At 46.3% G+C, this 27,453-nt stretch overlaps 1 protein-coding gene across 2 annotated transcripts in view; it reads right to left on the minus strand.

The window, feature by feature from the left end:
* The window catches only part of Prdm6 (PR/SET domain 6), a 103,942-nt gene extending 88,499 nt beyond the window's left edge, over positions 1-15,443 (minus strand). Inside the window, exons 1-3 of one of the 2 annotated variants that reach the window (XM_087896054.1) lie at positions 14,800-15,443; positions 13,682-14,303; positions 5,143-5,450 (exon numbers count right to left, since the gene is read on the minus strand). In XM_087896054.1, coding sequence (XP_087752180.1) covers positions 5,143-5,450; positions 13,682-14,288 — 915 coding nt within the window. In that variant the 5' untranslated portion in view covers positions 14,289-14,303; positions 14,800-15,443. Of the gene's footprint in view, positions 1-5,142; positions 5,451-13,681; positions 14,648-14,799 lie in introns of those variants that run through there. The other variant, XM_048419386.3, reaches the window with a different exon arrangement.
* Positions 15,444-27,453: the final 12,010 nt, after the last annotated feature.

Raw genomic sequence — 27,453 nt, forward strand, 5'->3', positions numbered from 1 at the left:
AATATGAGCCAGAGTGTATAAAACAAAACACGGCATTTACAGTTACAATATTATCCCTGAACAATTTTAAGTGATCTTAACTTAATATAAAAGTATTGATTCAAATGATTTTTTCACACCCAAATATATATCTATGTGTGCATGTATATATATATGTATATATATAATAGAGTCATTAATAAAAAAAATTACACAGCACAGTCAAAAAAATAAAATCAATCCATTTCCTTCTGGTACCAATTGCCTATGATGGTTTCGACATATAAACATTTAGCAGCATGAAATATAGATTTAACACTGGTTTTCATTAATAGTTTTTGATGCAAGCTAAATAGTAATACTAAAAATTAGATCCTTTACTTTAAGCAGAACCCTTATTATGTCTAAAATATTATGGCACAAAGTCAAACCACAAAAAAGCCCGTATTATGCTACCCTCCTTGATTTTCTGAAGAAAAACAGCTAATCTTTAAACGGAGTGTGAATGCAAATGACACACTCAGGCTTACTCAAGCAAAGGGGAAGACAGGTTGTATAAAATTAAACTCCACTCTAGAACCTTGACTGTAATCCTAACAAGCCACTACGTTATCTCAATTAGCAGGGGAAAAATTACGGTGAAAATGGGTACAACTTATTTTGTCATTGTTGTTAAAATTTCTTGTCAAGTCAGACCTTGAGTTGAAAGGTATAATTCTAGCTTATCTTAGATTGTAACGTTACTTCAAACTTTGGTATTTTATTCCAGCAGAATATTAAGTATACACTGTGTGCATTCCTCAGGTCTAGTCATATTAAATTCTGATGTTAAGCAGAAAGAGGAAACCATATACAACTAGACTAATTTCTCTCAAGGGGAAAAAAGAGCACATTAATAACCAAGATGATGTTTTCATAAATGTTGGAATCAGATGTGCCTTTTCACTTCTTCATTAGAGAACACATTAGGATAAAGTTATCTCGCTCCCATCTCTGAGACATAACTGTGGAGAGTCTGCTCTCTCTGAACGATTTCTGCCCAATACATCTAAATAGAACTAAAGCCTGTGTCCACGTCTCGTTAGAATAAATGTATGTAGCTAAAGAGCCACTTAATGTTTTCTGTAATGGTTTTGTTTTCAAGAACCTAAACTTGTCACTTTTCAAAACACATTAACATTCTAATCCCAAAAGTAACTGGCCAAATAGAAAAAAAAAGTAATTTGGATTTTGTCTTTTAAATTTGGCTTTAACTTACTAATCTCTTTCAACTGGGAAAAAATAATAACCTTAGATCATTGGATGTGGGGAGAATTGAAGAAAAGACAAGCTCTCCTCATAAATACCTGAAGATTCAAATCACGCAGAACAGTATCATAAGATGGTGTCTTACTCCTTTAAGTTGCTGTATTCTGCATCGTTGGGATTATACACAGTGAAGACACTAACCTACAATGTGACGGCATGCTTACAAATTCTCCATGGCAATGTGCAGCAAACATTTAAAAGTTCTTCTACGAATAAAATGAAGCTTTTAATGAGTAATCTGAAGGAGTGTGAATCTGTTTGTTTCTCTCCTAACCCTCCCTGTGCACAACCGCTGAAACAGAGCCAGCCACACAGTGAACTGTAAACTGAAACAAAAATCCACCATCCACTCAGAAACAGGAGTGGGGGAAATTAGCAATCCATTTACTGTACTGAAATAAAGATAAGCTACCCTGGTGAGATCTATCAGGAACTGAGAATTGGACTCTAGATATGAAGACATTTTTTCAAAAAACACTAAGAAAAAAGACTAAGAAGAAGAAGGTTTTATGGTTGATTTTTAAAATGAAAAGAGTCATGATTCACTTTCCTGAAATTCTGCTGTAGAATTTGTATCTTAGAAAATGTCTAAGATAATATTTACGTGAATGATTATTTTGTGAGTCATTAAAAACTGCTGTGAAGCCTTTGCTATGAAGATCTGTGGTGTGGTCCAGTCATGGACACTACTGGAAATAAACAATGATTCGACTTTTTCAGGATAGAAGGCAAGCTTAAAGTTTAAAATTTGAAGGGCAATTCAATATTTATACTTGCCTATTATTAAAAATGACTTGTTTCAAATGTCTCATAAATCATGACGCTTACGTTTTAAATCATAATTTATTCATTTTTTAATATTTTGTTTTGTTGAGACAGGGTCTCGAACAGCCTCGTCTGACCTCGAACTTCCTATGTAGCTGAGGCTGACTTTGAATGCCTGATCCCTCTCCACCTCCCACAAAATGGCCGAATTTTATGCAGCGCTGGGAATCAAACTCAGGAAATCTCACACACACACATACACACACACACACACGAGGCAAGCACTCTGACAACTCAGCTACATTCCCAGCCACTCATACTTCATATTTTAAAAGTAATTATACCAATGAAAGTCTAGGCCCCATTTTAAAAAGGGTGCTGTCACTACAAATAGTCACTGCCACTAAACCACCCCAGTCAGGAACAATTTTTTACCACCTCTCAAGGAGACATTTTACATGGTTGAAATTTCAATATCCCTTCAGTCCCCCAAATGAGCATCATTCTAATTATTATTAAAGAGGGATGATAAAATAGATTAATTATGTTCTGAACTAGGAGTAGGAGCCTAGAGATCATTCAAGCGCAAACCTAGTAGGTCAATTAACATCAAGAACTTAACTTTATACATCTTCCTAATACACACAACTCACGTACCCCAAACAAGAGGTGAAACTCACTTTAAATCCATGGAAGTATCAAGAAAAGAAAACAGTCTTATTATTATGACAGAATTATTTCCTCAATCAAAAGTGTAACGAGAAGTTTCATGGCTTTCCACGTTAATATGTATTGCTGAAGTCTGTCTGTGCAGTGGCTTCAGGCCAACAGCCCAATCACTCAAAGCCTTCTAGGAAAAAAAAAATGAACTATGGGAATTTTTTTTCACATTTATGGCTTTGTTCTCCAAAGTCTAAAAATAGACAAGCCTCAGAGGGCGGGATCCGTTCGGTTTCACATTTTCAGATAGAACAAATCTGTACTGTACCACAAACCAACCACCGCTTTGCGGGTTTCCCTGGGAAGCATCGGCAGACATTTAACAATGTGATATTAGAGTCTTTAATAACACTGCTGGAGCATGAAGGGTGCATGGACAGACTTTCTAAACGTGAAACACCGGAGGTTACAACTGAATTATTGAGAAAAAAAAAAAAGAAGAAGAAGAAAGAAAGCAACGAGGAAGGGCGTCAAAACCAGGCGCTCTCATTATGTCCTACTTGTCCATTCTGCTAGGCAATGGCTCAGACTTTTGCTTCCATGTTGTTTCATGCCAGGCCACTTACTTCCTCTTGCCTGTTCTGAACATTAAACTTCTGAATGTTTACTGTTGGTTTTGTTTTTTTAAGGAAAGCCTCATTTGGTGACATAAATATGCCCACCCCTGACCCCCTCACTCAGGAACTCTATCCAGAAAGACAAAAATGTTCAACTGCTTTTCAACGACTGTTTAGTAGTGATCAGGACCCTGGAAGCCTGGATCCAGGACTCTGTGGATAAGAACAGAGTGGGCGACTCTTGGAGACTGCCCTGTCCTCACCTCTGAGGGACATTCTTCCTTCATCAAGGGAGACTTTGCAAACACAGGCCTCAGCCCTCTGACCCCAGTAGTCACATGAGGCTTCTGGACAGTAACTGTCACAACACTCTCTCCAGTCCCTAACACAAAGCTGGTCAAAGGGATTTCAGTAGACATGCAAGTGGATTATTACGTTTTATGTAGTGAGTTGGGACAGTTCACCATACAAACGATCACATTGACAAGCCATCGAGCCAGGTGTAACCAGAAAGCATGCTGTCGCTGAAACAGCCCTATGCTGAAGCCCTAGGATCCTCTTGAACAATAAGGCCCTGACAATTAAGACTCTGACTTCTTTACTTTTGCTTTCCTTCTTTATTTTTATTTATTTATTTATTTTGTTTGCTTGTTTTGAGACAGGGTTTCTCTCTATAACAACCTCAGCTGTCCTGGCACTTGCTGTTGTAGACCAGGCTGGCCTCGAACTCACGGAGATCTGCCTGCCTCTGCCTGCCGAGTGCTGGGTTTAAAGGTGTGCGCCACCACTGCCCAGCTAACTCTTTCTGATGACTCTTCCTTCATTAGTTGACCGGGCTGCAGATTTACAGCATCTATGCTTATAGCCTCTAGTATCTAGTCTTTCAAAACTAGTTTCCCATGAGTGGAGTAGCTAAAATCAGCCAAAGGATTATCTGTTTATAATCCTCTATCTTTCAGGAGTGGACCTCAGTGATCAAGCAAGAAGCTCTGGTCAGAATTTTTCAGATATGGTGTTTTTAAATAATAGTCTGGATTATCTTAAAACAAAATGCTGTTTTCTTGTGTTTCGATTATCTACCTCCTTGCAAGTTGTATAATTTCACTTTGACAGAAGGGAAACCAAGTTTTTAAGTTTTGATTTACAATATAACTCATGAAGGGATTTGGGGACTTTCAAAGTTCTAGAACATATTTTGGTCTCTCACAGTCAGCATTTACACCCCCCCCCAAAAAAAAAGAGAAAAAAATGTTTTGGATGACCTAGAACTGGCCCCAAATTTGCTATATAAGTTAGGGTGACCTTGAACTTCTGACTTTCTTACTCCCACCTCCCCCTGTGCTAGGATTATAGGTGTTCACCATCATTCCAGTTAAGTAGCACTGAGGACCAGGAGTTCCTTCTTATTAAGCAAGCAAGCACTTTCCCTTATCATGGCAGGCTTGTTGTCATCTGAAAAATTACCCTGACTGTCCCCTGTCGGCTTCTGTGGCTCCAGACACAGAAAAGAGCTGGGAACCTGGCATTGAGGTCACCTAGCTCTAATAGTAACTCTACCTTCTCCTTGGCTGTTTTCCCTTTTCTTAAAGATTGGCAGACCAAGGAGCTAATCTTTCCCAGTTTGAACACAAGCAGGTTAGGGTGGCTCCGATTTCTGCAACCCACAGGCTCCTCACTGCCGGAACTTCAGAAGCCAGCCCTCCACAGGAGAGGGGAACTCAGTCCCCTAAACGTCAGTGGGGCAGAGGGTGGGGGTTGGGCTTCTGCCCAGGACCCTGTCTGCAGGGCAAGGTGTTCAGCTAGGGCAGCTTACCTCCCAGAGGTGCTGCGTGTTCCTCACGGCGCCGGTCTGCACTTTCTCCGGGGGCAGGAGCACGCCCTGGAAGGGTCCAATCCAGGTGCCCTGCTGGATCCTCTGCGCAGCACAGATGCCATACGCCAGGCCGGGCACAGTGCTGGTGCACAGGCACACCTCCCGGGGCAGGTCCCGCAACCACTCAGGCAGCTCCGGTGGGGGTGCAGCGGCCGCTGCGCTGCTGGTGCCCACAAGCCGGCGCAGCGAGTGCAAGGGCCCGTGCATGGGGCATTCCCCGTTGCGGTTGTCCGCACACATGTCGCAACCTGTGGGAGACACCAGGGAAGGAGGGAAAGGAGCGTGTTAACCCGGTCTTTTTTTTTCCCGCGGGTGGGTGAGGGTGGGTGGGTGGGAGACGATCCTCGGGTAAACTTCCTAACTGCAGCAGGTAAACCACCTGTTGAGGAGACACCAGAAGGGCGCCAAGACCATAGGTTGTCGGAAAGGAACTCGCACCACACACCCTGGGAACTTGCAACACTCAAACACGCCTGCTGGGATCAACTCAAGGCTTCAGTGTTGAGTTTGCGTAGTTAGGTGTGCTTTCCAGGCTCCTAACGCTTGCACCTTTTGCTTCCGGTCCAAGTTGCCTGCGTTTAAGCGTCTCTTCTCTAACCCTCACCGGTTCCTACGCCTTCGCCCTCCCCCAGCGTTTCAGGGTTTGCTTATCCTTGCATCCTCCAGAAGTCTGCTTCTTGTCCAACCGGTTATCTCAGATAGTCGCCTGAGTATTTGGTTCTGCTCTTGGGCTATCAAAGCGGGAGTGACAGGTACAAACGCTGGACTCCACAGCTTCCAACTCTGTCGCCAGAGCGCAAGCCCCAGTCCCCGCCCTCTAGGAGCTGCGTCCCTAGTCTCTGTCCAGCGCCCACCCCAGGGACTCCAGTCATCTAGGATAAGTGGGAACTAGGAGACAGTGGGGGTGTCGGTAGTGATTGTACATGCAAGTTCTTCCCAGAGGCCAAACCAGATAAGAAATTTAAGGATCAAGGTAAAGGGTCTCTAATGATCGGGGTAATGATTCGACGAGCAGCCTAGATGGCCGAGCCCAGGTTAAATGGGATTGTCTCATTTAGTGACGCTATTGCTGAAGCTGTTGCTAACTCACTTCAGGGAAGACAGGTCGCACGCACGGGGATTCCTACCCTCCACGCGCGCCTCTCCAGAACACCCAGTGTTGTTTGATTCGAACTGGGCGGAAAGGGCCCGGCAGACAGGAGAAGCTAGGCTTTCAGCGACCATGCTGTCGAATCGCAGAGCCTAAGGGTTATTAATGGGCCTGGCGGAGCCGCTGTGTCTACTCCCTGGTGCAGCTAGCCTGCTCAGAGGACTCCCGCCTGCGCAACTCTGCCTCCTGAGTTCTGCCTCCCTGGGGACCCTGAGGGTCCTCCCGCAGCTGAGCCCTGTGGCACTGCCCCTGGAGCTTGGTGCTGCTGCAGTGGTGGAGATGGTCAGGACCACCAGCAGGGTACCTGAGTTGCCTTTGGGGCTTCTGAGCACCTGCCCCCTGCCTCCATGGCAGCTAGCCCTCACAGATCACTCCGAATGTGCCATGTCTGCGCTGAAACTGCAGAACCATCCCAGATATTCGTGACAACGCAAATCAGTAAAGAATTTTCCTTCACAACCCAGAATGGAGCGAGAACCCTTGACATGCCGATTGATTGATAAGAATGGTTGACTACATGAACATCCCATTTCTCACTAGAGGTGGTTCCAGTCAACTGTGTCCTGCCGCTGTAGGAGTGAGACCTGCTGGTTGCGACTTCCTAGCAGCTATCCCCAAGAAGCATCCTGTTTCTGCAGATATGCCTTCCTTAACACAAAGGTACCCACCCTCTGCCAGCAACGCAGGCTAATGTGAGAACTCTTCAAGACTTTCACCCTAAGGCCTAGATGAGGGGATATTGACACTCATTCACACGTCAACAATTCAGGAACAAATATTTCATTCAGCCTCTCATACTGTTACTTGTGAATAACAGCAAACAAAATCAAGATATTGTAGAAACAAAAACGACAGTAACATTATCGCCTTCTGTGTGTCTTACATTTGCCTTTGCAGCAAACTGCAACTCTATGTACCACAATTCCCATTTTTGCAGAGAGAGCAAAAGACATTTCAGGGAGCATTGGAACAGGATCAAGAGTCAAGAAACTGAAAAGAGAAAGTGCAAAGATCCACATCTCAGTCTGCCTGAGTCCAGAAGGCTTCAAATGTAGAGATTCAGAAAGACTAATGAAAACCAGGAGAATTTTATACACCAACTCACCACTCAATCAATAGGACGGAAAGAGTTTACTGATGTAACCATTTGGGGGCCACGAGAAGAACTCCAGCATGACAGAGTAACAGAGTTATAGGGAAGGTTCTCTCTTGCACTTGAGAAAGCTAAGTATAACAATAGGGAAATAAATAGCCACTAGCCATAATTTTTAATGTGTCTGACATTGCAGACGCATTAGAATGACTTTTCACCACCTGAACAAAAAAATAGTTTTTTAAAATGACAATAAAAAGGCAAAGGCAGTGTGCCCATGAAAATAAATATAAATCACCTCAGGGAATGCTTAGCTGATTATTCCTTTCTGGTTCATTCAAGTAAGTAAAGACTGAGAAGCAAAAAAAAAACAAAAAACAAAAAAAACAAAAAAAAAACAAAAAAAACCCCACACACTATGCACAACCTAAGAGCCCATGCCAAAAATCCTATCAGCTTCCCAGTTCTCTCTGTGGAGCGTCACATTGTCCATGTGGATAAAACAGATTAGAAGCAATTAACTGCAGCCACTGCCCCGCAGAAAAGAAGCACACGTCAATAATATTTGGAGTGAATGACAGCTGACTCTTGTCTAACTCCCGCTTCCGTGGTTGGGTCTTGTTTTTCTCTACAGCATACTTCCAAAGTAGCATTTGGTAAAGTTCTGAAGAACTGAGGTTTCCCCAAATCTAGAAGACTACATCCTAAATTCATGGAAAAGTAGCCAAGCCCAGTCCATGCTAATTAGTTCACTTAACATGAGTTTTAATAAAAATGTAAAAATATTCCTTCCTGAAGAGTTGACCAATCACCATCAAAATAAAGTTATGTATAGTCTCCAGCATTTCTACTGCACAAAATCCCTCCGGACTGAAGATATTTGTTTCTAACCTGTCTCAGAGTCCTAGGGGAGCCTGGGGAAGTTTTGAACAAGAAACTTTTTTCTCAGGATTGACAAATAGTCACAAGTTGGCAAACAGTGCTTTCTAGCCAGTGAGCCACAAACACCCACATAAAAAGGTTTGAAGGAGAAGCCAGCTAGATCCTCGACTGCTCCCCACACCGCATTCCAGCCTTTAAAACCAGGGGTTTTGGTACAAGTTTACAGTTATTATTCACAGGATGATGTGAATGTCACTTTAGGGTACAGAATTATGGCAATCTAGGTCTCTCTTGAGCACATCTGCCCAGGGTCCATGAGGAAGGTTGTGGGCTACCAGCTTGCCAAAGCAGGCCTTCTGGGTGGAGAGAGATCCTTCACTCCCATTTCACCTCCTTCCTACTGGAGGAATGTTTTCAAGCGCATGCACTGTTTTTACCCTATTTAAATGAACCCTATCCTCGGAGCAAAGGAGCAAAACAGGCCACCAGTCGATATTTTAACATTTCTCTTCTCATTCCAGGGAAGGTGAAACATAAAGCCCTTCAGGGTTTTTGCTGTCTGCTGAAGAACTGAGAAGCAAGTGTGGCCGTCCGTAGGACTCTGTCCACAAAGCTTTGCCTAAGATCGCCTACTCTTTCGCTGTGCAAAGTCCCTCCTACTCTCACAACCTTCTTTTAAGGAAACCGCAGAGTAACTTGGGAGCCTGCTGAGCCGGTATCGCTTTGGTTGTAAATACTTCTAGGCAGCGGCAGTCGGGGTCGCAGACCTCGGTCCTGTAGGCCAAGCCCTGAGGGGCCGGGACGCATTGATCGGTCCCGGGAGTGCCACCTTCTGGCAACCAGAGTTCAAAGCCCCCAGGGGAAGACAAAGTGGGTTGAGGGTCCTAGGCAGCCCGGCCAGCCGGGCAGGAGCCTCACTCTGAGTTACTCTCCAGGGCTCCATCACGTCCTGCCTTTCCTTGTGCAGGACCTGTGTGGACAAAGAGTGATGCTCTGCAGACTGGATGCCTTTGCCTCCGAAGGATTCGGTTTAAAGATCTCACTCAGCTTTTAGCCACGAAGGACTCTCAGGGGTGGCGACTGCCTATGTATTCTGAGGACCCAGTCGCAATGGACACCCACCAGGCCCGTCTCCCCAGAACAGGGAATCGCCTAGCCTCAACCATCCTCACCAACTCCAAAGCAAGTCTAGGCGGACCAGAAACCTGGCAGCCACCACAAAGAAGGACCTATTGTGGTGACCCAGCTCACAGGGATGCACTGAGAATCCCCGGCAACAACACACAGAATTCCAGGGCTTTCTCAGCCTAGCCTGCTGACTTGGCCCAGGGACCAATGAAAGAGACAAAGAGGGAGGAAAAGAGGGAGAGGGAGGGAGAAAACGTGGATTTTATTTGTCTCCTGGTGACTGTATTAATAAATTAAATGAGAACGCCAGGGTGTGAGGACGAGAGAATATTGCACAGAGATAAACCTGGCCGCCCTCTGCCCCTACGAGGCCACCATATACAAGGCAAAGATGATGAATAGGGGCAGAGAGAAGAGATCGAAGCAGGTCTGGGCTGGCTCCACTCTCTCCTACAAAACTATAGGGCAATTAATTGTGGCTTGTCCCCTCATCCTTCATCTCCTGGTGGCACATATCGATGGAGATTACTGCTGATGGACCATTTTATCACCTTAAATAAACAGTCGCCACCTCGTCTAACCTCAATCTAATATATGGTTCTATGTTCAGTTTCAGGGCTCTGGATAAAGAATGATGTAAAATAGCTAAATCATGTGTGTTATGAGGTGGGGCTGGGAATGCACACAACACGTGAGAAAAAGAAAAATAGAACAATATAAAAAAGGCCTCACACCAACGCTGAAGTCCCTCCCCCCAGGGGACCAGGTCTGAAATCTATAATAAATCGCTTGCTGGTCATTAACAGCCAGATTCGCTGGATGGGAGTGGAGCAGAGTGTGTGTCTCCTTGGCCCTACAATCCTGCTAGCAGGTTCTCAAGAAGCACCCCCAACAAAAAAGTGAGGGGAGATTCAGATAAAGTCGGAGCCCAGGGCACTCCCCAGTTTCCCACAGCCCCCAGCACTAGCTCCCTGCAACCCCATCAACGCCAATCCCTCGCTATTCCCAGTTCCTTCCCTCACACCTTTGAGAGTGTCGCTGCCTTCAGGGAAGTCTGCAACCCTGCTTCCACACCCCCGGTTTCGCAAACGGTTCCCTGCCTGGCAATGCTTTTCTACCTCAGAAGAGTCAGAGAGCACCCCTATACTGCTAAGGTGTAAGGTGACCCAACTCTATGCCTAGACATCAGAACAGGTTCATTTCCAGCCGCCTTCTCGCTATGAAACCAGCTGTCTTCACAAGATTAAGGAACGCTAACTTCACATCCTCGGTGCATGCCCAGTAAGTCCATCCCACCATCCTCCAGGAGGACTGACAAGGTCTCAGGAAGAAAACATATCAGCTACCCAGAACTTGAGAAGAGGCCACTGGAAAGGAGCCCCAGGGATCGGGCAACCCAGCAGCAAAGAAGGGCTCTGTGTGCTGCCTGACACAGCCTCGACTTCTAAGGGAGAGAGAGCAGCAGCAGAGCCCAGACAGCTTGGGTGGACCACGCGGACCTCAATCACTCGCAGGCAGTTCAATAATAGGAACCTACTGAAGGACCTCGCTTGGGCTAATTTGCCTTCAGCATGTTTGAAAATTTGCTAGGAAAGAGCTACAAGCGTATTCGCTGTGGCCTCTGCAATCCTCGCCAACCGAGTCTCGAGGTGTGGCTGAGCCGTGGTGGCCTGCCTTACTAATCACCACCGAAGGAAGGGGAGAAACGGAGGAGGAGCTTTTTCGCCTAGTAAGAAATAAGAGAGCTCACTTGATACGCTTTTAATGCAAAGTCACAAAGTGATGCTTTGCTGAGTGATCACTTCACGAAAAATTTTAGAGAGAAATACACGTGAGAAATTAAAACTACTTCCTTCTGTCCCCTCCCTCCCCCACCCTCCCCGCACGCCTCCTCTCCTCACCCCTCCCCATGCAGAACAGAAATGAGGGGAAGCTTTTGTTTTCTGTCTTTCAAGGGACCAAAACACCAACTCTACAAGCACCTGGGAAAGTTTTAAGTCTTTGCATTTGGGGTTTGTTTGAAATGACTAGTTAGATTAAATCCAGTCACTGCTGTCTTTAAAACACACCACACAATGCATGACTTTAAGAGTCCTAAGTTTACTTGCCCAGGACCAGAGGCCATTTCCCATTACCCAGAGCGACCCTTTCTACTTTCCTCCCAACTGTCCCTTTAATTAGCAAGCGGAGTGAAGTGTAACAATCTAACTTCCTCTGTCTTCTCTCCTCACTTTGAACATTGAATCAATCCATTCGACTCAAAAGAGTATACCAGACGATTAACAAAATAGCAATAAATAAAACCACGGATCATTCTCTCTAACAGGGGGTGGGGAAAGCTATCTAGATCACAAACTGGTTCATACCCAGATGTCAATTAGTAATCTGTCCTAATTCTTTCTCTGATTGGTGGATGTTGTCTCTAATGAAAATACCTTACATCTCACTGCTACATTGTAAAAATTTGCACAACACGACACAAAGCCAGAGTTAGTATCCTTTCCAGCCCAGATTTCATACAGAGAAGTAACTGGAAGTTTGATAAGGTGTCCCCAATCTGCAATGATTATATTTCGCTTAGCAGTAAGAACTACTGCCAAGTTTTCTATTTCACACTTTAAAAAGAACTGATTGTAAGACAACATCTGGAAGGAATTCACGAGGAAACACACATCTTTGATTAAGACAATGCAATTTTATAAAATGGTCTGAAATCCCGAAATACACTAGTCTTTTTAAATGCACCCCAAAATTGGAATTTCAGCTCTTTTCTTAAAGCGATATTTACCTTTAGACATTAGAAAGGAAATAGTAAACAGAACTGCTTTTTTGGAGATAGGAATAGCTAGCTCCATCACAATAAGTATTTCAAGAAGTGTGATAAGCTTCGATTATGAGGCTAATGGTCATAGTTTTCTTTCTTTGTTCTTGTTGTTGTTTATCAAAGCAACAGCTTAGAAAACTTTAAATTACTATTCTAATTATATCGTTTCGTTTTGGTGAGAAACCAAGAACTTTATGGTGTGACAGGCATTCTGCAGGGAGCAACTTATTAAAATAGAAGTAAATATTTGGTATCTACTTTTTTTTATATAGAAACCAAATGAAGAATGGATTGAAGAAAACTGATGGATGAATGCTATTCTCAATGTAACTCCTGCCCAGTTGCGATAAGGTTCGGTCCGAAGTTTTTAGAAAGTGTAATTAACGCATATGTCAAAAACCTTAGGTGTTAACATATGGTAATTTTTGAAATTACCGAGTAGAGATGTGCATCAAAACACATTCTTGATCCTTCACTGAGGATTTTGTTTCAAAATGTCAGACTATAACTGTGCTTAGGAAGCATTTGGAATTGTGAATACAGAAAGTTTTGGGGAGTTCAGATATGCAGTTAGTCATTTCACCGCTAACTTAAGGAAGAGGTATGTTCCTTTTATGAAATTGCCATCGTTGTTAACTTTAAAAAAAAACTGTTTTTGTTAAAACGAATAAAGCAACATTGGTTGCAAACATCTGCAGGATCAAGGATTGCTGGGAAATGCGGGGATCCGCAACGAACGACACTGTCCTGACATTGGAAATTTTCTTCTCATTTTGTGGGCTGCCCCTTTTATCTTTAGCGCCTAAATAAATAGTAACCCTACTTTTAATACCTACCTGTAGGAAGAAACTGATCTATTGTTACAAAAAAGAAAGAAAGAAAGAAAGAAAGAAAGAAAGAAAGAAAGAAGAAAAAGAAAGAAAAACAAGACCTCGATAATCACTGGCCCCGAAAATGAGCTGCCACTGTTAACTCCAAAAGTGGAATAAAGACCGAGAAGCAAACCCCGGTGTCCATGCTTCCTTGGAAACTTCGAGAGTCCCTCCCTCGCCCCGATCAGGGTAGGCTGGACCGCCAGCTGCCAGTACCCGCCTGGCCCTGAACACTGGGCGTCGAGAGGGCGGAGGGCCACTGGGGTGGCAAAGCCTTGAGACTCTCTGAAGCTGGGGTCCGAAGAGAGCGGAGGGGCAGAAGCCCAAGGTGACTCCGGGCACCCGTCTCTTCTCAGACGCCAGAAAAGTTTTGCCACAGTGATGTGGGTAACGCAGGTCAGCGCCCTGGACTCAAGATTCCCCACCCTTCACCCGTGTCATTCTCCTGGGACCCTACCCGCCTCCTCCACCATTGCCGGCTGTCGCCCTCGCCGGGGCAGAGCGGGCGAGCTAGGGCTGCGGCTACGTACGGTTGTTGGGGTCGCTGGTGTGCTGGTTGAGCGGGATGATTTCCATGCGCTGCTGGCCGTACAGGTAATAGTCCAGCTCCTCGGCGCTGCAGCGGAAACGCGGGACGCCACGGCCGTCCCCCGCGCTGCCGCCGCCGCCGCCGCTAGCGCACTTAGCCGGCCCGGGGCCCGTGGAGGCGCCCAGACACAGGTCCTTTGGGGGCAGCGGCTCCGCGGCTACCGCTGCAGCAGCTAGAGGCGCGAACACCGGCATCTGGGCCACCGGCAGGGCCGAGAGACCCGCCAGCGCGGCGGCGGCGGCGGCAGCGGCGCAGGAGGAGGCTGAAGAGGCGGAGGTGGAGGAGGGAGCCGGGGTGGACGAGACGGATGAGAGCGAGGCGGGCCGTGGCCGCAGGCCGTCCGGAGGAGGCTCGGCGCGCTCGGGTGGCGGCGGAGGCGGAGGCGGTGGCGGCTGCAGGGGTTGGGGCGCGCCAAGGGGAAGCGTGGTCCCGCTGCCTTTGAGCGGGCCGCCGCCACCTCCGTGTGGGAAGAGTTGCTGCCAGTGCTGCAGGTAAGCTGGGTCCACTTTGAGAAAGGCCGAGCCACCGGGGTCCCCCGGCTTCAGCATGTCCGACGCTTCGAGCTGGAGGGGGCAGAGGAGAGCAGGGAGGAGCGCAGCGTCAGCGAGACCCTGGCCTGGACTAGAGGGGTGTGCGGGAGGACCGCGGGGACCTGGGTGGAGCACTAGAGCCCCACTCGGCTCCGGCAGCACCGCTCGCGGCCGCGGCCCCGGATTCTCAACTCCGCCCGGGCGCAAAGTTTACTCGGAAGCGGCGAATCGGCGCAGAGGTGACTGTGTGCACCCGGCGCTGCCTGGTAGCCTGCGATCCCAGCTCCTACACTGGTGAACTGGGACCCCAAGACCCGGCGCTTTCCGGCACAACTCCAGGCAGGACGTCGCCCCCGCCCTCAGCCAGCGCCCTAGAGCCAACCCCAGGCGAAGTGGCGCAGCGCCGGAGCCGTGCTGGCCCCAGGCGCCGGGAGGCGGGACTGTCTCGCCCCCCGCCCCCTGCCCCAGACCTCCAACCTCTCGGTGCGAGGGGCCCACGACTCACTGTCCTAGTCCAGCCCCGCCGTACCTGGGAACCGAGAACAGCGGCCGGTGCTAGCTTCCCTGCGTTCAGGAGACCGGAGAGTGGGAGCCCCGGAGAGCTACATGACCCCAAGGCGGAGGAGGTGGAGAGCCTTAGAGACCCCGCAGCCTGGAACCCTCCCGGGATGCCAGCAAAAGACGTCAAAGCCCGCTGAGGCCCGCGGAGGGCGCAAGAGCAGCTCGGCTGAGCGCCGGAGCGCTGGAGGATGCCGGACCGAGCCGCCTCTGGCAGCAGCGCTCGGCAGCTTCGGAGCTTCGGCTCTGCTCTGGCAGCCCCCCGGCTGGACACGTGGGTTTTACGACAGCACCAAATACATGTGTGTGCGTTCGTGTGAGAGTGTGTGTGTGTGTGTGCGTGTGTGTGTGTGTGTGTGTGTGTGTGTGTGTACGCGCATGTATGGGGAGAAGGAATAGGAGAGAAGGGAGCTGGGGAGGAGGGAGGGAGAGAGGAGAAAGAGAGGGAAGCAAAGAAGAGAGCTGGGCAGAGGACAAGAGGAGAGAGGAAGGGAGGGAAGGGAAAAGGAAGGGAGGGGAAAGGAGAGAAGAGGAAAAGAGAAGAGAGGAAAGGAGAGGAGAGGAGAGAGAAGAGAGAGAACAGGCCAAGAGGATGTAGGGGAGGGGAGCGGGAAGAAGGAAGTTCAAACTGGGCTGGACCCGCAGACACCCGGTGCGTCTCCGCCTCTCCTGCACAGACACCTTTGTTGTTATACACACACACACACACACACACACACACACACACTATGTTTTTAAATTTATTTTTTTGACGTGCTGTCTCCGACTTGTTTGTTGTCTTTCTTCTGTCCGCACTGTATCTTTTCTAAGAGCGGGCTCAACGCCTAACGGCCGAAAGCACTGAAAAAGCACAAACCAGGCTGGCACCTCTGGGTCAGCTGGTGTCTGTTGTGGAAGCCGAGCACACCGTGGGGGAGGGGGGGCGTAGACCTAGTCCCCTGAGCGAGTTTGCGTTTTAGCCGGGTTCAGATTTTCCTGGAATGCTGTTGGGTGCCAGAGTTGACTCGCCCGCCAAGCAATCCCTAACATAAATCCTCCGGAGAGAAAAGTTGGGGGGCGAGGCGGGGCACGCTGTGCGCTGGCGTGAAATCCTCAGTCTACAGCCCGAGCCCAGCAGGAGGATTTGGGAGTCAGGGTCTCCAAAGGACAAGCCGGTACTGACCAGGACTCCCTCCAGGCCAGGGAAGAGAGGAAGCTGCGACGGAGCCTCAAGCACCCTCATTCCAGGCTTGCCTTTCAGGATTCTCCGCTTTTGCTTGATGGCACCTGGAGCTTTACCAGTGTCTATTGAGTTACACCTATGCCTCAGCTGCTCCGGAGACCTGCCAGGGGGTCAAATACGAGCTTCTTAATTAAATTCTAGCGTTAGTGGTACAGGAGGCAAGCGCAGCCACCCTACCACGCCATCTCCCAGAGCTTTGAGCCGCTGCAGCAGCTCCACCATGCGTGATCTGGGGTCCACCCATTAGGCACTCGCCACAAACTCTTGGCTTTCTGGCATTCATAGTACTCGGTGGCAGAGGACAGTGACAAAGTGTGTGAAACTGGCCAACTCCCAACTCCGGGGCTTTCTCCTGGCCGGGGTTCTCTCCACACCTTAAAGTGGGGGGTGGCATTTATCTTTCCGCAAACAACCCAATTTATTTAACAGTCACCATTCCCAACAAGTACTCTCCATTCTTTCCTAATTTCTGATCGTTTCGTTTTCTCTTCCCACCGCTCCTTTTGTCCGAGCCTGGGAAACGCGCTGTTTAGACTTTGTCCGGGTCTCACGCAGACCGCCTCCCTCCTGGTTGGAGCCGAGTTGGACCGAAAATGTTTTGACTGGCGTCGTTATGACAAGGTCATCCGTCATCCCTGGATAGATTGATAGCACCCAAGTCTGAGGCAAAGCACCACGAGGGAAAACGCACTGAGTTGTAAACCCCCGGGGCTAACCAGGCAGCCTTCGAAGACTTCCGACAACTCCCCGGAGAAGAGGATAAAGTTCCAGGCCCCTTTCTATTAATCTGTGTCCAGAATTGCTGTGGCTGATGGGACCCGGGAGACAGTGCAAACTCCTTCTCACATCCCCCTAGTTCACTGCGGAGAGACCTGTTCCTTTCTAAGGTCTCTGCGAGAAGCAGGGAGATGGAAGGGTGGACACCGTCCAAAGCAGGCCCTCTTCTAGAGTTTGGTCCCCACAAATGGAAGTGCCAAAGAATTCCAACGCTCTTTCTTCCCTAGAAAATATCAAGATTTTGAGACGATAGTCGCTACAAGTGCTTGGAAGACCTCACCGCTCTAGCGGTGACTAGAGACATGGGCAGGATGGTTTAACCATGGGATGGCTCACGTTCATCCCAGGGTTAAAGCTGCGGTTAAAGATTGTTTAGGACGTGGGATGCACACACATCTAGTGTATCTAGCAACCATGCCTGCAAGGCATTATTAACCCCCATGTTGTGTCCAAATGCTGATCAGAAGGTTCTGAAAGGTGGGGTCACTAATGAAGGATGGAGGACCATTTGTACTCTGCTCGGTGGGCCTCCAAGTGTGTGTTTCTCACGACTTTAGTCCGGTCTCTACTCATTACACTGAGCCTGGACTGGAGGTGGTGGGGTATCAGTGGAGAGGAGGGTAAGAAATTAGGCAATTAGGCAGATGAGGTGGGAAAGGCCCTCTCTTCCATTAGGCCTGCTGTAGAATACCTGACTTGTCACGTTTGAGGACAGCCCCTGCACTGGCCCCTGTCAGGCATTCTGGAGGTGATCACTGCAAAAATTGTCAGGAGATCAGGCCTAGGAACCAGAGGACATAGGAAACTTCCTTGAAGGAGGAAGGCACAGTTACTACCCAGAGGGCTGGGAACAAATGAGAAGGTCTCCAGGGGAGAGTTTACAGCCTGAGTATCCCCAGTGACTCTGTGGCAGGTCCGAAGCACTGAATGTGGCCAAGGTCAGCTAGGTCTTTTGCAGGTTGGGTGCAGTAAAAACACCGGCAAAGTCGCTTTGTCACCCCGGCTGACCCCTGACCCTCACAGCCTTGGTCAGCCTGGAACATCTTGGGGTTTTTAGAAAGTGAGCCGACTGACCGTAGGGGTATGTGTCCCTCTGTTCTGTTGCCTTCTCTTGCTACTTACAAAATGGGGAAACAAATCACTCCGACCACTTAGGAAGCGATCAAACCTGCATAAAAATCCATTGCTCCCGAATCGATGGGTGAATATTTGCTGGGACTTTGTTCCAGAGGAATGAATAAGAAGTGAGAGTGTATTAGATGCAAAAGGGGGACACGGTAGTGTTTTTCTTCATTGATTAATGACCTCTAAAATAAAACAAGTAGGAAGAGGAGTCGGGATCGATAAATTAACTGCCCCCAATTTATCATTTCTCCAGGATTTTTCCCCCGAAAATTTTCCCCTAGCAAGGCCATTGTACCCTTAGCTGAGCAGGGGAAAATGGGGCCAGCGGCAAAGCAGGGAACCAGTGATGGAGGGGCAGGAAAACAGGAAGGTGGTCTATCTATACCGGAGACTTCCCATCTGACTTAATTTGACATACAATTTTAAAAGTTTGCCTTCCATATTAATTACTTTTTTTCTTGATGGGGGAGGGAAACAAATGGCCGTCACCTTTGACAGGACTCCAATAAGAGATTCAAGGGCTCTCCATTCTGCCCTGGGTGCTCCTGTTTCTAGGTTTAAGGTCACGGGTGGCTGAGTTAATAATTCATTAATATAGACATTTATTCAGAAGGTTTTTCTGAGATCTGCCCTCCCTACCTCCTCTTGGAGATTTATTTTCTGGAGAAGTGGAGGGGGGAGGGGGCTCTGGTGAAAGAAGGGACCGGAGAAAAGAAGGGGGCTCTGGACATGCTGACGAGCCATCCTAATGGGGAGATTCCTTCAACTTGCTACCCAATTCATGGCCAAAACTGTTTGAAAATGGGTCAGCCTTAGGACAGGGATTCTGGCCTTTAGTGGCGCTTTCTCCCACGTCTACAAATGTCTGGGAAAACTCCTTCCCTCGTGATTTAAGGTCTGAGTGAGGATGTCTCAGGAAGGACCCTGGAGTTAGAGCCGAGTGTCTCCCAAAAGCCCCCTCCACCTTTCCCAGAGGAGTTTTCAAACTTGCCCTGACCTGGGATCTGGGAATTTCCTTCCTAAGAGTACAGGCAACTTCAGTAGATATTTTGTCTCTCAGAAACGGGACCCTGGTTGGTATTTACAAAACAATGTAAAGGTCCTCCGGGTTACATCTAAGGAGCTAGAGGCTGCGAGAAAAGGGCTTTGAATAAAGTCAGTTAGAGAGGCACGCTGTGGGAAGCGGTGATGGGTGGGTGGGGGGAAAAAAAGAGCAAACCTGAATAGAGAATGAGACACCCGGTGACCAGGGCTAGGCTGCCCCTAGAAGGTGTCTTTTGGATGACAAAAGCAAGGGGAAACCGGTTTCGTCATCTGGATGAGGCACTCCCCAGCGAGGCCCAGGCACTAAAGCAGTAGAGGTGCCTTGGGGTACGACTCCTACCTCTTCAGCTACTGGCCTCGCTGCCATCCCTCAAGGCACTGTGAGTTACTGGATATCCCCACCAGTCAGAATACCCGTTTGTTCAAGCTTCACAGTTGGAGTTGCTGCTGTGTCTAGTGGCTCAAACTGATACAATGTACTACTTCTGGTCGGCTGGGTCTAAATTTCTTCAAAGATGAAATGAAAGGATGGGACTAACCAGATATTCTGCCCTAAGCTTTGTTTGAAGAGGACACTGTCTTGAAACCTCCCTGCACTCTGTCCCTGCTCCCTAGAGGTCAGGTGTCTGGTTTGTGAGATGCTCCTGGATCAAGAAAGCAGTCTTCTCGCAGATTCCTTTGTATGAACACTTCCTTCACTCAGCGACAGAGGAGTGGCAAACACTGTGGGAAATAAAGGAGTGTGGGGTGGGTGAGGGGGAAGGCATTTTTCAGCTTCTCGGGCAGAATCTGCTCTTTCCTCAGTGAGGCTGTGGGAACCTAGGTATTCTCCCCCCTCCTCCCCTCCTGTTCCCCCAACTTCCTTTCATCCCCTCCCCCACCCACTCCCACTCCTCCTTCAGAAGGGATAAGGTTTCCCAGGGGAGTCAACAAAGCCTGGCATATCAAAGTTGAGGCAGGACCAAGACCAAGCTCCTCTCCTTGCATCAAGGCTGGGCAAGGGAATAGGTTCCAAAGAGAGCGTTGGCATTCTAAAGACTTATGCATCATCCTCTTCAGAGACACAAACAGCTTAGATGTTGCCTCAGCTTTTTCCTGCCCCATCCTGTACTATGAAGGCTCTTGGCTTTACCAGGTCAAAGATGACCTCTGGAGTCAGAAAGTCATATTAGCCAATTTCTAAGCATTATCCTTCATCCTCCGCCAGGACCATGGCAGACAGCACCTGTTCACTTGACTCGAAATGCAGCAGGACCTCTGGCTCCTTTCACCTTGGTCACCCGACAGCTGTCAGTCACACAGTGCTTCCTAGACACCCTGGGCCTGATTTGGATTTGACCCGCTGACCTTGAGGTGAAAGGCTCCACAGTATGTTACCAATTCCCGGAGCCTGTCCATTCTCCCAGGGAAGTTTCTAAATGTATCCTTCCCACTCACAGGAAAATCAGCTATTATAATCCGCTAAGCGTTCCTCAATTAAGAAACTTATCTATGAGAGTTGAGTCCTGTAAAGACTTAATGAACTACTACCATTGGGTTAAAAAACCAGCAGCTCCCCTCCCCATCCCCCCCTTTCTCTCTTTCAATCTTAAGGCGACAAGGAAAATGTAAGCAGAATAAACTCCTCCTTCAGATATTCCGGGATTCATTGCACTATCTTTAACCCACTATCCTTTCCCCAGAAATCAAGTCTTCAGTTTTTCCAAGAGCCCATAGAAATTCACAACCCAACTGAAGTATCTACAACAGAAATAGATACTATCTCATGAGCACCTGTAGTGTAGGAGAAATGACTGATAGACACCTTTGGGGCCATGTTCATCTAGCAGATGCTGCCTGGTTTTCAGAGAGTCTTTCGTTGGTAACCAGGCTGTAGTCTAAATCTGTGAAACCTGTATACAAGTGGTTCTCAACCGGTGGGTCTTGATCCCTTTGGGGAGTTGAACGACCCTTTCCCAGGGGTCACATATTATCAGATCTTTACATTATGATTTATAACAGTAGCAACATTCCAGTTATGAAATAGCAACAAAAATAGTTTTGTGGTTGAGATCACCACAACATGAGGAACTATAGTAAAGGGTTGCAGGGTTAGGAGGGTGGAGGACCACTGTATACTTAGATGTACAGTGTATGCTGTGAGTTCTAATTGGGATGAGGCAAGCATGTAACAGTGTATCTGTCAGAAATTAGGAACAGACACCATGTAGATGAGAGCGCCAATTCCTGGTGCATGATGGGTTTCCCTGCATGCCTGGCAACAGTCTTAGGGGTCAGGATGGCTTCCAGTTAGTTCTGTAAGTGAGCAGGTCCTGAACTTCTCTCCAGTCCCCTTGTTCTCCTAGAACAGTAGTGCTCAACCTTCCTAATGCTGTGACCCTTTAATACAATTCCTCCGACCATAAAAATATTTTTATTGCTACTTCATAACTGTGATTTTGCTACTGTTATGGATTGTGATATAAATATTTGATGTGCAAATACCTGACATTTGACCCACACCAAGGGGTCTTGACCCACAGGTTGAGAACCAGTGCTTTAGTAGAGCCTACATTTACCTGCAGGTACTCTGGGAAATCTGTCTACCGCTCCTCACACACTCTCTTTCATGGACTCAGATGCTCATTCTCACCTCTGAGCTAGGGTGATACTAAACGCGTCTTTAAGAACATTTCTAATGAGTCTATAATTCTCTATGTGGAAGCCAAGTACAGGTTAGCTTTGTCAACTTGACACAAACTGGAGACACTTAGGATGAGGGAAATCAAGTGAGGAGTTGCTTCTACCAGGTTGGCCTGTGGTCATGTTGGTGGAGCATGTTCTTGATTAGCAATCAGTGTGGGAGGGTTTAGCTTGCTGTGGGCAGGACTACCTCTGGGTAGGGTGATCCTGGGTCCTATAAGCAAGCAAGTTGAACAAGTCAAGGGAGTAAGGCAGTAAGAGCACTCCTCTGTCCTGTCTGCTTCAGTTCCTGCATCCAGGTTCCTGCTCTGACTTCCTTTAACCATGTCCTAGAAAACCATAAGGTAAAACAAACCCTTTCTTCCCCAAGTTGCTTTTGGTCATGGTGTTTACCAAGACCATTTGCAACAGAAGGCAAATTAGAACAAGCCTGTAGTGAAGAGAAAAGAAAGAAATACCTTCTCCTTTCCTGTGGAGAGAAGGAAAGCTTGTCTCAGAGCCTACATAAAAATGCAAGGCAGGTCGTGGAAAAGTCAAGACTGAAACACCGGCACCTCTGCTACCAAGATTCTGTGCTGCAGAAGTGTTTCAAGGCTCAGCTTTGCTTATAGAGTCAGGGCCTGGAGCCAGCAAATGGCATAAGAGTTCGGAAGAGAAAGTCATCGCTCTGGTCTAGGATGATGAACAAAGCTTCAGAAATGACATGGGTCACACAGACTTTCCTGCCTGCAGGTGGGTGGAGTGGGAATGTCAGAGGGTATTCTAGGAGCAGGTAGGTGCCTAAGTAAGGAGCCAACAAGGGCACTACACAGAAAGCTGCAAGACATGGAAGTCCTCTTTCTTTTTTCCTTTTTTTTTTTTTCTTTTTTGACAAGGTTTCTCTGTAAAATAGTCCTGACTGTCTTGGAACTCACTATGCAGACCCCTGACTGGCCTTGAACTCACAAAGATCTGCCTGCCTCTGCCTCCTAAGTGATGGAATTAAAGGCATGAGCCACCACCATTTGGTGAAATACTCCTTCTTTATTCAGGAGGACAATTGGCTGCTTGGCTCCTTTCTCTAAGAGCCGGCACTGTTTCTTCTTGGTGACCCTGGAGTTACATTTCATAAACTTGGGAAGAGATGCTGTTCTTCCCAAACTTAGGTGTTTCCAAATAGATGTGGTCTGATCTAAAATATAGTCTGAGAATGAATGCACCACTAAGACTGTGAAAAAATAGTTGAGAGGTGAAGGGTAAGATGTCGATGCAGCGGAAGTATGCTTTCGTGAGCTTGGCAATACCCCTGCCTGGCTCTGAGTGGTGTAAGCTTTGATTCTCTTACTCTTTATGAATATACAATTATTTATTATTTAAATAAGTAATTAAGAAAACAAATAGGCAGGTAAGCTGAGATGTTCAAAGGACTGGTTATCTGGAGCCTTCTGAAGTAAAAACCATGTAAGGAAATGTTTTAGAATAAGCAAAAACGTATCCCAGAGATCCAATTAGCCATGCTTCTTCTCCTTTTAAAAAATAAAAAATAAAGAAAAAATTACTTAACATTCTTGAGATGCCATGTTAAATATACAAATCTAAAATTATGAAGCTAGGACGCATGTACACAAAAGAACATGTGGTATTTGTCTTTCTGGGCTTGGGTTACCTCACTCCGAATCATATTTTCAAGTTCCATCCATTTTCCTGCAAGTTCCATAATCTCCTTGTCTGGACAGCTGAATAAAATTCTGTTGTGTAAATGTGCCACATTTTCATTATCTGCTTTTCAGTGGAGAAGTATCTAGACTGTTTCTTTCTTCACAATGGTTTGTAGTCATTGTGAACAGAGCAGCTATGACCATGGGTGTACAAGGGTCTCTCTACACAGGAATCCAGTCCTCTAGGTGTGTGCCCAGGAGTAGCAAGATGGGTCGTATGGTAGTTCTATTGCTTGCTGCTTGAGAATCCTCCACACTGACTGCACCAGTTAGTACTGTCACCAACACTGAATAAGGGTTCCTCCTTCCCCACCTCCTTGCTGGCCTGTTTTTGGTCTTTATTTCTCGATGACCACTCTAAGTAGCGGGAGATGGAAATCTCAGCAGTGTTAATTTGCATTTCCCTGACGGCTAGTGATGTCAAACATTTCTTAAATGTTCATTTGCCATTTTTTTCTTCCTTAAAAACCTTCTTACATCTTTCTTGGTTATGTATTTGTATGTTTATTTATTTACGGCATATGTACCACAGTGTACATATGGAAGCCAAAGGATGACTTCCAAGGGTCTGTTCTCTCATGTACCGCATGAGTCCCAGGGATTGAACCCAGATTTTCAGGCTTGATGCCAAGAGCCATTGCTTGCTAAGCCATCTCACGGGCCCTATTTGTACTTGTTTTGGATATTCTCTTGTCAGATCTACAGTCCATTTTTGGATTGGGTTGATTTCTTGATATTGAATTTGAGAGGCCAGGAAACTAAAAAGGGGTTATTGGCGGGAAGGATGTCTTAGGGAGGGAGAATAGTAGAGCACAGGTGTGGTGAAAATAGAGAAGAAATATGAGGTTTAAGTGGAGAAGGGGAGATAAGAGGGTTGGGACAAGAATTAGTAAAAATGAAGGGCACGTGACACAGCCATACAATAATCAGCATATTGTAAGCCAATATACTTACAAATACATTTTAAAATTAAAAATATAATTAAATTTAAAATAAATTAAATTAAAAATATAAGCCAAATTAAAAAATAAGTTAAAAAAAGAGTTTGAAGGGAAGTATTCTCCAGGACTTCTCCTAAAAACCATGGGATATTAAAGATAATCCTAGTGCCAGGAATAAGGTGATTCATGAGTTCTCAAAGCCCCCAAACAATGTCAACTCTTCTCATTCTCTTGGTTGCCCAGAACAAGATGATAAGACACTATTACTGAAGACACCATACACATTGGTTGTAATATATATCTATCTATACACATATATACATATATGTATGTATATATTAGCGTAATACATATGTAATATGTGTAATGTATTGCATTATTATATTATATTACACATATATGTAATATGTGTGTAATGTGTTTATATACATATTATATATGTGTATATATATTTATTTATATACTTAAGCTGTCATTGAGTTAGAAGCTTTCCTCTTTCCTTGATTTCACACCCTATAAATTGGTATACCTCCCTCCAGAAGGTACCAAACAGGTTGCTAGGGCAGAATACTGGTCAATAGCCTTATCCATCTGTGAACCCCATGAACTACAATACCAAGATGCTATGCAAAATGCACGCACTGGTGCAATAGTGGCATGACTGTTATGGGCGTAAATAACTGAATTCTGATTGGACTTTAGGCCTAACTCACAGGACATACACATCTGTTACTGCCAACCTGGGCAAAGACCACGGCTAAGGAAGGATCTAGCAGGCAACTACTACTACAGTTTTGTTGACTGGATACAGTAACAACCTGCCCTCTAAACACTTATGTTTATATTCACAGATCAGTGCTGCTGCCTGCCCTGGTCAGAGGAGCTTCTGGTTGCAGTGAGCAATCATCACTGAAGAGACTAATAACCAGTCCATGTGCTCAGTACAAGTAACTGTAACCATTTGTCCCTAAACAGTACATATATCACCTCTTCAAGGCTGGGAGAGCACTGTAGATGAGGGCACAGAAGATTATAAGAGCCAGTGGGTGAGAAGGTTTGCTGTAAAAAAAAAAAATTGTCCTTCTGGATGTGGCATTGCTGTTACATCCATAGAAACCCACAGCAGTAGTGACTAGTGACTGAGCTCATGATGATTTTATCAGGAGGAGGGGGCTCATAATGTCGCACCCCTCCCAGAGGAGCTAGGAGATAGTAACAGTTAAAGGACAAGGAAGGGGAAGTAGTGTGTGTGTGTGTGTGTCTGTGTGTGTGTGTGTGTGTGTGTGTCCCCAGTAGTGTACCCCTTAGTGCATTGTCCCCACTTTAACAAATAGGTCCCTTCAATGTTTGTGCTTGCAACCTTAATGGGTCACAGGAACAAAAGAAGGCAAGAAAGAAGGAGGAGAACGTGGAAAGAATACGGGATCCAGAAAGTGGGAGGAGAATAAGGGAGGATGTGGAGTAGGGACTATTACAGAACATTACAAGTGTATATGAAACTGTGAAATAAAAAATAAACTTACAGCCGGGTAGTGATGGTGCACAACCTTAATCCCAGCACTTGGGAGGCAGGGGCAGGCAGATAGATCTCTGAGAGTTCAAGGCCAGTCTGTCTGCGGAGAGAGTTCCAGGACAGGTTCCAAAGCTACAAAGAAGCCCTGTCTTGAAAAACCAATAAATAAATAGATCAATAAATAAACAAGGAAAAGGCAAGACCTAGAAAGGGCAAATACTATACAAATATAGGATCATTTCTACTTTGACAAGATTGCTAGATCATTTTCCTTGGCTTTAATTTTGGCTTTTTGAGACAAGGTCTCCATGTGTTCCTAGCTGGCCTTTAACTTGCCGTGTAGATCAGATTGACCTCAAAGTTGTGATTCCCCTGCCTCTCTTTCTCAAACACTGAAATGATAGCTGAGCTCACCACGCCTGACAGGATTGCCAGACTCTTCAGGAAAACTAAAAATAAAATGTGACTCATAATAACATAATCCTGAATCCACTTTTAACAGTGATGGACATGTGACAGGGGAACATTGATTGGGAAATTGACATTTTGACAATCCCGTGTTTGACAACTTGGCTTTGAAAATACTGCCCAGAGTGACCGCACTTTGAGGTTTTCCTTCTTATCTGCCTTCACTGGCAAGTATTTTTAACGGAAGCATATGTTAGGTGGGTGTTTTACTTGGCAGCAGCCTAATAGTTTAAGTATAGATTTCAAAAATCAAATGTTTGCTTCATAAGCAAATGTTTTCAAACAGAAGTGTTTCTATCAATTGTTCCCTCAAAACAAATGTCTGTCTTGGAGCCAGCATGGGAGACCGAGCATCCTAGCAAGCTTCTCCTATAGGGCTGTCACTGTCCTTCACCATTTTATATTGGTCACAGTCTCTTTCAAATCTCTGTGGGTTGCTTACAGGGCTGGTCTCTACAACTGATTTTGCAAGATGAATGTAAGCATTTTTTCAACGGATGTATTCTTGGAAAGAATAAATTGAAAATACATACTATATTCAATTTTATCTGTATAGCTGCCGTGTTTTTGTGATATGAATATTTACAGTATTTATTTAGTTTTGTTTTCAGGTACATGATGCTAAGAAGATTGGGAACTCCTAACTCAGGGATCTGTATGGAAGATGAAGCAGGAAGATGGGAAGAGCCAGAGGTGACTGGTGACTCCAAGGAGACAGTGCCTTCCAGACCCAACAGGACTGATGCACATGTGGACTCACAGAGACTGTGGCAGCAGACACGCAACCTGACCTGCATAGGATCAAATCAGACGAAATCCCACCACTGAGGAGGGGAGTGGACACAAAGAGCCACCCTTCACCAAGAAGTTATTTGCAGCTGGTACTTGCTGGGAGAGGTATTTTCTCCAATAGAGTGTCACTGGGTTTATCCGCCACACTCCAGGGAGCATGCCCAAGGGTAATTGACTAATACAAAATGGATTCTATGGTTTTTATGCACTTTTTGTTTTTTCTTATTTTGTTTAGGTATTTTTGTCTGGTTTTTTATAATTATTATTATTATTATTATTATAGATGGTTATGATTTTGAGGGGGTGGTTTTTTGAGATAGGGTTTCTCTGTGTAACAGCCCTGACTGTCCTGGCATTTTCTTTG

The sequence above is a fragment of the Myodes glareolus genome, chromosome 13, assembly GCF_982192425.1.
Source record: "Myodes glareolus chromosome 13, mMyoGla1.1, whole genome shotgun sequence".
Lineage (NCBI taxonomy): Eukaryota > Metazoa > Chordata > Mammalia > Rodentia > Cricetidae > Myodes > Myodes glareolus.